The 12,231-nt window shown below is 30.0% G+C and overlaps 2 protein-coding genes across 2 annotated transcripts; both read right to left on the reverse strand.

Moving 5' to 3' along the window:
* Nucleotides 1-3,531: 3,531 nt before the first annotated feature.
* On the reverse strand, nt 3,532-9,076 carry LOC117913300 (benzoate carboxyl methyltransferase-like). Its single transcript, XM_034828247.1, has 4 exons — nt 8,892-9,076; nt 4,827-4,906; nt 4,313-4,719; nt 3,532-3,882 (listed from the first exon to the last, which is right to left on the reverse strand). Exons 1-4 carry the CDS (start codon nt 9,074-9,076, stop codon nt 3,532-3,534), a joined length of 1,023 nt encoding a protein of 340 aa, XP_034684138.1.
* LOC117913301 (salicylate carboxymethyltransferase-like) lies at nt 8,708-10,449 on the reverse strand. Its single transcript, XM_034828248.1, has 3 exons — nt 10,351-10,449; nt 9,857-10,258; nt 8,708-9,491 (listed from the first exon to the last, which is right to left on the reverse strand). Exons 1-3 carry the CDS (start codon nt 10,447-10,449, stop codon nt 9,141-9,143), a joined length of 852 nt encoding a protein of 283 aa, XP_034684139.1. The 3' UTR covers nt 8,708-9,140.
* Between the last annotated feature and the right edge of the window lie 1,782 nt (nt 10,450-12,231).

Here is a 12,231-nt window from a genome sequence, read left to right on the forward strand (position 1 = left end):
TTGCATTTATGTTTTTCATGCTTTTTGCAACATCATGATTCAATTTTTGATACAACAAAATACCATTTGGAAATAGCAGGTCAAAGGTTAAATTATTCTTCATTTGGAAAAATAAAATAACCTTAATGTGTTTGAAATTATAAACATATCTTCAAATGAATCAAAGTACTTTTTATATTATTTTATTAGAAGTGCTCTAGCATGAATCAGTAAACAAAAATTGATGGAAGGTATATTTTATTTTTTTTCAAAAAAAGGTAAATTTTCTTGTTTTATTTTTGTAAAATAGTGTCAGATTTTGACCATTTTAATCAATTATTTCAATGGAAAAAAATTAATGAAAGCATGAAAGTTTTATTAAAGATAAATATTAGTATGTCACAAATTTAAAGCAAATATATAAATGATACCGTGAATGTGACTAAGATATGAATCAGATTAATTTTTTCATGATGGTGGAGGATTATGTAAAAGGAGAGTTCACTCTTCTTGAAAAGAGGGAATAAATGGACAAAATTGATATTGTGCGGTTATCATGGTGATGGAGGATTATGTAAAAGGCGAGTTCACTCTGATTGAAAAGAGGGAATAAACGCACAAAATTGATGTCATGCGGATATAACTAAATGGAGAAAGCAATAAGAGTAATATAGGGTAGGGTCATGCTTATTTGAATAGATACATATTGAAAAGTGGGGTTAATTACACCACACCACATACATAGTTAGGTATCATTGTTTTATACTTAAGTTCATCTTATTACTTTGTATGTTAATTGATCTCATTTTTTTGTATTTTAATTCCATTGGATCTTTATTTTTTTATACATTGATTCCATTGTTTATGTTCTCATCCAACAACTTAAATTTTACCATATATCTTAAGAGTGAAGATGACAAGGTTGGTATGTACTTGTTTGATATCCTAGTGTTTTCCTATAGGGTAAGGTATAAAGGAATGACATGAAATTAGGTGCAAATACAATTAGAAGAGAAGAAAATGTAGAAAGTTTTTTGAATGATGAAACCTAATTCTTTAGAGGAACAAATGATGTAAAAACTAAAGAAATACGTAAGGTGTTTTTTTTATAAAATATAGAAATGATTAGAAAGAAAATCAAAACTTGGTAGGTTAATCCTTAGGAGGAATGAGAGAAAAGAAAAATGAAACCATTTTATGAAGGAAATCAAGAAAAGGTAGAAAGAAATGAGTGAGAATTGAGGAATATCATTTGTTCGATGAGTAGAATGGTGAAACACTAGAGAGAGAGATTGAAACTTAAAATCTAAGTAGTTTATTAGAAAATAAACATTAGTAATTAAGAGAAACTATAAATATAAAGAGAACAGTCCTTCATTATTGTCCTTAGCATCTATTGAATGACTATTTTCTCCTCTTAAAGAAGATATTTTCTAGGCCTTTTGTATATATGTTGTCTAATCAAGATTGTAGTACTCATGAGGGTGAGAAAATCCGGAATCTATTATGTGGATCTTATTATTTTCTCGTTCTTACGTTCTTTAACACTAATGTTATATCTTAATAACGACAACTAGTTTATGACTTCTTTTGTAGTGGGGCACTTATAATCTCCGGTCCCTTTCTAAATGATAATTAGTAAGGCTATTTTTTTTAAAATTTTTATCTTGATTATTTTTGTTGGGAGCCACATTTCCAAATTTATGGTAAATTCTATACATAAATTAAATATCTAATATGCATTCAATGAAAGGATGGTGTTACATGCTTTACATCATCTACTATTACTTTTCACAACTACTTACATGGTTGGCGGTTATTATCTATCAAAAAGATGATGATACTGGGATGCACATTTTGTTGTAATTTTTATTTTATTTTATTTTATTTTCTTTAAATATTTATGAAATTATTATTCTTTCGTTGAGTGCAACACAAACCGTGAATGATATTCCTGTAATTTCCACCCCAACACCAACCCCTTTCCTCCCTCCAATAATAGGGACCTCCTTTTGGCATTGAGCTGTAAAAAACTCTCTCATGTGCTCTACGAGAAAGAGTGGCAGGATATATGGGTCTGGCTCAATTCATATCCCCTTTTCCATTTTTATTTAAAAACCAATACTTACTATATAAAAATATTAACAATTATAAAATTAATATTTGTCCAATATAAAAAATTGAAATATAAATTTTTTCTAATTATTTTTGTTTTTAAAAAAGTACACATAACATAATAAGATTTGTACACATGAATTTCTATTTATAAAATTAAAGAATAAATTTATATTTTAAAAAATATGAGCACATTTTTCTAAGATATTTATTAAAAAAAATATATGTGATTCTTTTATTCATTTTTTTAAATAATTTTTTTATTTATATGGAATTATAGATAAAGATAGATTACTTTCAAATTTTTAATAATTATTTGAATTTAAAATTTAAGGTTTTTTTATTTAATTTAAGACTTAGTTATTTTGTAATTATAACAGGTGTCATAAAATCAAGTTCTGCATTATATATATATATATATATAAATGCCTATATTTCCATAAATACGTTTGATATTTTTTTTAATAGAAGATTGTGATTGAAGTATAATTTCTTTTTATTTTAATTTGATAAAAGTTAAAACTCTATTGTGAATTGGATTATTATTTAGTTTTATAAAAGCTTAGGAAAAATTGTGTTTAAGAAATCCTATTTAGATAGAATTAATAACTTTTTATGTCTTAAAATTATTTTTAATTTGATATATAGATTTTTTGTTACAAAATAAATATATGCATAAAGTTGTCACGATGTTATAATATATATATTTTTAAAAAATATAAATATTTAAAAATTTAAAATTTTCATTTCATTTTTTTACTAAATTATTTTTTAATAATTTTTATTAGATAATTAAAATTTTTATGTAATATTTAACTTTATTACTTAACTGTACACGTGCAAGGAACAAACCTAGTCCTTCAATAAAATTTCAATTCACAACCCTGTGTTTAGATGGCCCCTTTAAACCAAAACACAGCAGAACTTAAGGTGTGAACCAAGCCCAATTCAGAGAAAGCCTAACGATCTGGACAGTACTTGGGCCGGAATTATTGACCAACACCAGTGTTCTTGGATCGTAGCTGGGCTTGAAGAATTTACCAGGCTGATTTTCGCACAAACATCTAAATGGTCGAGCCAAATTTCTAACCATCTCTCGAGTTCATCAAATGTGATTGGGGAGCACTGTTGACTTCATCTTGCAAATTACCTGCATAAACTTCTTGTTGGCAAGTGTTATTGCATGTCCATTGTGGATGAAGCCAAATCACATGACTTTGCTGCATGTCATTGTACATGAATTTGAATCACACAGTCAAATTATTGTCAAGAATTCAATTTTATTGCATAATGGATATATAACACTAATTAACAAGTGCAACTATATACTCTCATTAGAAATTGTTTCTTCTTCAGGGAAATGAATATGAAGAAGTATTTTCCCTTTCCCATCAAACGATGCTTGGCCACATGATCCGCATACCTTCCGAATAAATCTCAAATTATAGTGCCTCCAAAATGAGTAGCCAACGTGGGCTCTGTATTTGTAACAATCCTTATGCAATTTGCCACGTTTTGTGCTCCTCTATACTTGTAGCTTTCATCAAAGGGATCCCAACTGGCTTCGAAAGTTTCAAGCTTATCAAGATTGAAGGACCCCTCTTCTTGAACCATGGTCCTTACTTCACCCTCAGAGGAACACCCTCCAGGCTTGATTTCCTCAGAGCGTAAGCCTAAAAATAATGAGAAATCCCTCTGAAATTGGTTTGTGTATGCTTGGATGACGGTGGGAGGGCTTCCATTGGCAATGTATATATGTCCCTTGTTCTTTTCTAGCCCAGCTGGAGCCTGACATTTATTTAAATGGCTAGACAATTCACACATGCATCTTTGATAACGTTTAAGGGAATAAGCTTAACAAAAATGCTTGTGTAGCCTCTCCCAAGTTAAAAATTCTCGTTTTTTTTTTTCATAGAAAAATTTTGTTTAGTATTTTATTTTAATAATTTTTTTTTTTCAAAAATTTTCATTGCTCCTTTTAAGAGAAGTGATTCATAAATTGCAAGCATCATGTACTAATCATGCTTCTTTGACTTGATTGAAAACTTAAGATATTCATGACTAGTACTGAGGGATTAATTAGAAGTATGCATAACTTAATAATAAGCAATCACTCAAGTGAATGGCTGATTGGTTCCTCCTTCAACAGGCCAGGCCAGTTGAGTCTGGTCTGGCTTCCAAATCATGGATGCAGATAAATCTAAACAAGCAAATGTACCTGAGACAGCCAGTGAGCTTTACAAGATGAGTGAAGAAAATCTAGGCTCCTGCTCGGAAAGATCCTGCCGTGGAAAGAACCTGGCACTTCCGTTATGAAACAATGCCCCAGTGTGTCGTCCTCCTCTTTTTTCAGCTTCTTATAGAAATCCGGCAGCGGACTGAAAATGTTGTTAAAGTCATTTCCCGGAAGATCATTCAGAGACACTAGGAACTCCCGCAACTTGCAATCCATTCTTTTTGACATTCCATGGATGGTGTGTATAATTTCGGAAATGGCTGAAAGAGCGTTGGGTCCTGAAGAGCAACCCAAGTCTGATAGTTTAACACAACTGGGAATACCCGAGCTGAAAGCATCTTTGATGGAGTCCTCAAGAAATGGCCTCGCCTCCAATATCATTTTTTTCTCTGAGACATGAGGATTTATCAAACGAATTAGATACATATGACACAACAAAGAAAAAAAGGAGCATTCAGAGCAATATGTGAGAGGGAGACCTGAAGGAGTGAATAACTGGCATAGCTGGTTTTGCCACTTCCTCCATTCATGTGAAGAACTTTCACAAATACCATGGCTGCACTGTATTGGCAATACCTTAGCAATGGACCAAGAATAAAGACACCCAATACAAATATCCATCATATAGGGAAAGATAAAGGCATCATTATCTCATTGATATTTAACTATCCTGTTTAACAATTGTTATGTTATATTTCCAATCCATAAACTTTCTTATTTATGTAAACTCTAAGAAGATATTCAAATTTTTACGTATGATTATAATGACTTTATTTTTGTGATATCCATATTAATATGCATTCTTTTATTACCGGATAATATTTTAAAAATCAGATTGGATCAGTGAGTCAGACCGGTTCAACCATGGAGTGGTGAAGTGTTCGGCTCGATTCTCCTTTTAAATTTCTGCTCGGACCAGATGGGTTCTATATTGTTTTATGTTTTTCGAAAGTCGTGGGTCCCAATCCCACCTTCCTTGCACATTTCCTGAGGTGTTCGTATATTCTCATACCCACCCTTTTTTTAATCCCATTTTCAAACATGAAGTAGCAGGGCAAAACCCTTTTTTAATTTTCAGGCACATGAAGCAGCAGGGCTCATGATTAATTTTGGATAATTTACATTGCATATAAGATTCAAAGAGGAAAAGAGGGAATAGAAAATATATCACTTCTTATTATGAATTTTCGCACCACATCATTATAATTTAAATAGATATAACAAAAAATAAAATAAAAACTAATTTATCCTTAATTTTTTGTTTTTTTAAAATATTATATAAATTAAATATATAAGAAATATAATGATTAAATATATAGTAGCAATGCTTTTAAAATTGAACTGATCATTGAATTAAATATACGGTTTATTGGTCAAACTAACGATTGAACTGTAGTCAAATCGGTGACATTATAATTATATAATTTATACATTATACAATTAAAATTTTCAATAATATTTTATTTTTATATTTGATATATCAAATTAAATTATAAATATAAATATATTAATAATTTAAATTTTATTAAATAGAACATGCATAATATTCAATTTTAAAGTCATTTTAAAGATGGAAAGAAAATCATAATATTTAATTTTGTCTCCATGTTTTTGTATTTTATTGTTTTAAAATTATTATATTGATTATTCATATTATTTTCAGAACTATTATTATATTATTTTCATAATTATTATTGTAAAAATAAAAATGAAAGTAAACATTTACCTGAATTCAAAGGTTTGTATGACAAAAATTTGAAAAAAATATATTAATCTTGCTATATATTTAATTTTGCAGCATTATCATACAAAGTTAACACATAATTCAATGACCTTATTTTTGTTTTTAAAGCCGGAGGTTAGTGGATCAAGTCTTCCAGCTTCCTAGAATTAAAGTTCCACATCGGAAAAGCATTAAAAATATAGAAGGTAGAAAGACCTTGCTTGCAACTTGCAAGTTGCAACACAAGTTGCTTCCCACCTTGATAGTGGATTGGGCTTTCTTCCACTATATGCAGAAGGCAACTGGACTGGGCTTTTGTGGTTGTCACCCAGGTTGGGTTTCCATAGCAAGTGAAAACTGACCCACTTTTGGGCTTGGCCGGTTCTTAGAAACCGAACGGTCCGTCCAATTTGATGGTCTCACCGCTGATCCGACATTAATCGCAAAAGCAGGTGTGACTTGGTAACCAACTTTGCAATTATACTAGTCAAAAAATCCTTTACCAATTTTGTACCATTTAATCATAACACCAAATACCAAGTATTAGTCTTACGTAAAGTAGAAAGTTCCTCAATCATAACCTAGGAAGAATGTGGAGGAAGAGAATCCATAATCTCAAAAGGCATTGAAGCACTCGTAGAAGGAAACCTAAGTATCAATATCTATATGAAAATTATTTATATCAATAAAAGTATCAATATATGTATGAAAATTATCTGTATCATATAAGAAAGGATCAATGTGAATAATTTCTGACTTAAAGATATTATGAGATTTAATATGAATAGAAAAGAAAAGTATATGCTTAAAATAGAAAACATGACAAAAAAAGAAGGTATATGTTCAAAGAGGAAATAATAATAGAAGACATAAAACTATGGTTTTAAAAACCGGACCGGACCGGCCGGTCCGACCGGTTGGACCGCCGACCGGTCATCGTTCCGGTTCGGTCTGGTCATTAGACCAGATGGAGACCGAACCGGGATTGGACCGCTTGAACCGACGGTCCAACCGGTGAACCGGATGAACCGGCCGGTTCTGAGGAAAAAAACCGGTCAAATTATTTTAATTTTTTTTTGGTTTTCCAAATGCTCATTTTCAATCTCCATATTCCAATTTCCAAAATAAATGAAGACATGAATTTTATATTTATTAGTATGCAAAAATCTTCATGAATATTCAAACATTGACATGTTATGTTTTTATTTTGAGTAATTATATTAAGTGTTGTGGACCTATGGTTGACATTTGTATTATTTGTTATGGACAATGTGTTAAGTTAACAACTCTTTGATAATTTAGTTATTATAAGATAGTAATAGTTTGATTATTTGATAAATATTGAGTTTATTGACATTATGAATGTATAACATCTTATATTGTGTTATAAATATCATATATGATAATTGATGACTTCTACAGGTAAAAATTTTTGTGACAAAACTCAAGTTACTCAATAAACAAAGTAGATGTTGTCAAAATTTACATAGAATTTATTAATTTTTTAATTTTTTATATTATATAAAATAATAAAATATATATTTATGACGTCACCGGTTCGATAGCGGTTCGACCGGCGGTCCGACCAGTGAACCATGAACCAGTAACTTTTCCGGTTCAATGACCGGTCCGGTTTTTAAAACATTGCATAAAACTAATATTATTAAGGAAAGAGAGATAGAAGCCAACATAAAACTATTGAGAAAGGAGATATCAAGGAGGAAAGATAGAAGAAGACATAAAATTATAGAAGGAGAGACATAAAATTTGGATTCATATTCAATAAATAAATAGGGGCAATACAAAATTAAATTGCATATACAATCTTTCCAAATGTTCCCCAATCTTTTTGGCAGTTTCATACTTCACCAACTATATGCTTATCAAATTATCAATAGAGTTGTTGATTCAAATTATAATTTTCAAATTACTTCCTTCTCAAACATCTAATTGTTCTATTCATTCATAGGTTTACGTAAAATGTTAATAATATAATCCACATCTTTTTGTCATTTACAAAATTTTTTATCACATAACTCCAACACAAATAATTTTTTCCATCCAATCTTACACTAGTAGATTCAAGGGAATCATCTTATTCACTAACTATGATGAGTAAATAACAAATAGTCACTAAACAAAAGAAAGTAGATATAAACCGAAGAAAATGAATACGAAATCAAATCCCGGGATCAAATAGGAAAAGAACAATGTAATCACCCACTACGATATTTCACGATCAAACACAACAAAAAAGAATTTCATAATCAACTATATATGATTTTTTTTTTAGGGCTTCGCCTTGAACTCCAAGCAGGGGGCACATTGTCCCATAAAACCTCCCAGTCAACTCACCACAAAGTTGGATTCGTGAAAACAGTATATGAGATTAAATTTTCTTCCATAAGATCACAAATCAAAGGTCCCATTAAAGTTCAATTTTGCTATAATACCATGTTGAAATCAGAAAAAAATTTAAAGAGGAAAAAAAAAAAGAATATAAAATCTATGATTTCTTATCATGAATTTTCTTGAAAATAGGTATAATACCATTAGAATTTAAATAGACCTAATAAAAGAAAATAAAGATTAATTTACCCTTCTAAAAAAAAGCAAATAATTCTATTATACAAACTAAATAAACAAGAGATATAGTAATTACATATATAAATATATAATAACTAAATATATATTCTTTACAGCACATACTGGATGTATAACAGTATTAAACCAAGTGCAACCACTCCCATTACTAATTATTTATTTGTCAGGGAAATGACCAAGAAGAAGTATTTTCCCTCCTCCATCAAAAGATGCTTGGCCAAATGATCCGCATACCTTCCAAATAAATTTCCAATTATAGTGCCTCCGAAATGACCAGTCAAGGTGGGCTCTGCAATACTCCTCATATAATTTGCCACGTTTAGTGCGCCTCTATACTTGTCGCTTTCATCAAAGGGGTCCCAACTGGCTTCAAAAGTTACAAGCTTATCAAGATTGAAGGACCCCTCTTCTTGAACCATAGCCCTGACTTCACCCTCAGAGGGATAATATACAGCAAGATTGAACGAATTCAAATCAGCCTCTTCAATCAGCCCCTACATAAAAATTAAAAAAGGCCATCAAAACCTCACAACCAATACAATAAATTTTAGTATAGTTAGCAGAAGAGGGTAAGCTAACTTCCGCCAACATGTCGGTGAGAGATTCGGCTAGCAGCTCCCAAAGGTCACAACATTCTCCTCCAGAGGGATCTTCCGTACTCCTGCTTATTGTTGTAATAACCATACGCCCTCCAGGTTTGATTTCCTCAGAGCGTAAGCCTAAAAATAATGAGAAATCCCTCTGAAATTGGTTTGTGTATGCTTCGATGACGGTGGGAGGGCTTCCATTCGCAATGTGTACATGTCCCTTGTTCTTTTCTAGCCCAGCTGGAGCCTGACATTTATTTAAATTGGCTAGACGATTTATACATTCATGACATAAAATTAAAGAAGTGTTTTTGAATGTCGAAGGGAATAAGCTTAAGAAAAAGGCTCGTGTAGCCCCTCTCAAGTTAAAAATTCTGTTTACTATATTTTATTGAATTGTCTTCAAAAGCTTTTATAATTTGTACTTTGGACTTGATCTTTTGGCAATAGGGAAGTAATTCATAAATAGCATGGATCATGGTGGACTAATCACTCAAGTGGTTGGATTAATTTGAAGTGCATAGCTTAATCACTCAAGTGGTTGGATTCCTCTTTCAACTGGCCCCTTGAGAATATATATGGACGCAAATAAATCTAAACAAGCAATTGTACCTGAGACAGCCAGTGAACGCTACAAGAAGAGTGAACAAAATCTAGGTTCCTGCTCGGAAAAATCCTGCTGTAGAAAGAACCTGGCACTCCCGTTATGAAACAATGACCCAGTGTGCCGTCCTCTTTTGTCATCTTCTCATAGAAATCCGGCAGCAAACTGAAAATGTTGTTGAAGTCATTTCCCGGAAGATCATTCAGAAACACTTGGAACTCGGGCGACTTGCAATTCATTCTTTTTGACATCCCATGGATGGTGTGTATAATTTCGGAAATGGCTGAAAGAGCGTTGGGTCCTGAAGCGCAACCCAAGTCTGCTAGTTTAACACAACTGGGAATACCTGAGCTGAAAGCATCTTTGATGGAATCCTCAAGAAATGGCCTCACCTCCAATATTATTCTTCTCTGAGACATGAGGATTATCAAACGAATTAGATAGATATGATGCAATAAGGGGGAAAAAAGAGAGCATTTAGAGATATATTTGAGAGGGAGACCTGGAGGAGTGAATTATTGGCATAGCTGCTTTTGCCATTTCCTCCATTCATGGGAAGCATTTTGACAAATACTATGGCTTCACGTGTTGGCAATAACATATTCTCTGGCTGTCCTATTTATAGAAACCTATCTAACCCGATACATTTTCAATATTTTCATGAATAATGTAAGAAAAGATTGAACCAAAGCTGTTAAAGAGTAATTCTTTACTTAAAGAACAACACTTGTCCTTTGGTCTTATTTTGTCAAACCAATAAATAAGGATGAAATATATATATATATATATATATATATATAAAATCACCTAATGTCTAAGTTTAGAGTTGTCACACTTAATTTGCTTTTGCATGTAAAAATCATTATTGTTATCCAAATATCTTTCTAAAATCCAAAATCAAAATTAGTATTGTCATGTTTTAAAGATGTTTGAAATTTTTTACTTCAAGATAATCAATTCAAAATCAGTTTGAACTAGTATTCAAATAAACAATTCCTTTTATAATTTATAGAGGGTATTCCCTTTTCTAGTTTACAAAAGGCTTGTAAATGATACTGAAAGATTGTTTTTTATTAATATATATATATATATATATATATATATATATATATATATATATACCTTCTTTTCTTCTTTTCTTATTGTTTTTATATGCATTGAACAAATTTTGGAGTAATTTGAGATTAATGATGAAATTTCCCTTTCAAGGTTAAGAAATTTTTATAAAATCTTTTTATTACAAAATTTTTTTCCAATTCCTTTCATAAAACTCTTCATTTTTTTTGTTTTTTTTTTAAGTTGATCGATAATTTATTGATGTAAAAATATTAAAAAGTAAAAAAGTAAAAATATTGAATATCTTTTCTTTTGATGTTTGTATTTTTTATTATTTTTCTTTGAACATTTTTTTCATATCCAATTTTTTATTAATTATTTTAATTAGAAAAAAGCAATATCAATTGGAGTTGTGGATGAAAAATCAAATAATTTTTATGAAAGGTACTTTAATTATTTCTCATACTAATTTTCTCTTGACATTTTTTAATAATGAATGAGGTTTTTTTTTATCTTATATACACAATTTTCATGCTTGTTATAATATCATGTCTTATCATATTAGTAGTTGAAAATATTTTTATATTTTGCTATTAAAATTTTATTTGATATAATTGAGACGGAATTTAATGGACATTGTTATTTCACAAAATGAATATTAAAAAAAATATTGAAATTAAGAAAATCTTTCCAAGAAATAAAAAAAAATATATAAAAAAGATTAGATGTTAAAAATGATTTTTAAAAGCGTAATGAATTATAAAAAATAACTTTTAAAAATGCAAATTTTAGGTGGAAGATTAGTATTTTCTAAAATTTTAGATTTATATTTTGATTTTGTAATTTTGTTTTATTTTTTTATTTTCTTGAATTGTTTTTATTTGAGTTCAAATGTGACTATTTTGCTATGTGATTCATTAAAAAGATAATTGTTGATCTTATAATTATTGCATCAAAGATTTTACTCATTTAATGAATTGTACAAAGTTTCATGCTTCCGATTATTGTGTATATTGGGGTGTTTGGTATGAGAGAATGAGGAGTGAAAATAGACATCTCATTATTTCGTTTCCTCATTTCTATGTTTGGATAACTTTTATAAAGATATGAATGAAATAAAAAATGATTCTGATAGAAATCAAATTTAACTTATAAATGGGATTTCAATTTATCGCAAGCAAATGGTGTTTTGATTTATTCATCCCATAAGAAAATACAACATAGTCTAAAATTACTATTTTACCATTAGATTTCATTCATCAAATCTCGATGTCTCTTTATCCCATAATAAAACTTTTTTTAGTCTTATTATTTAGTAAAAAAAAAA

Source organism: Vitis riparia, chromosome 4 (assembly GCF_004353265.1).
Source record: "Vitis riparia cultivar Riparia Gloire de Montpellier isolate 1030 chromosome 4, EGFV_Vit.rip_1.0, whole genome shotgun sequence".
Lineage (NCBI taxonomy): Eukaryota > Viridiplantae > Streptophyta > Magnoliopsida > Vitales > Vitaceae > Vitis > Vitis riparia.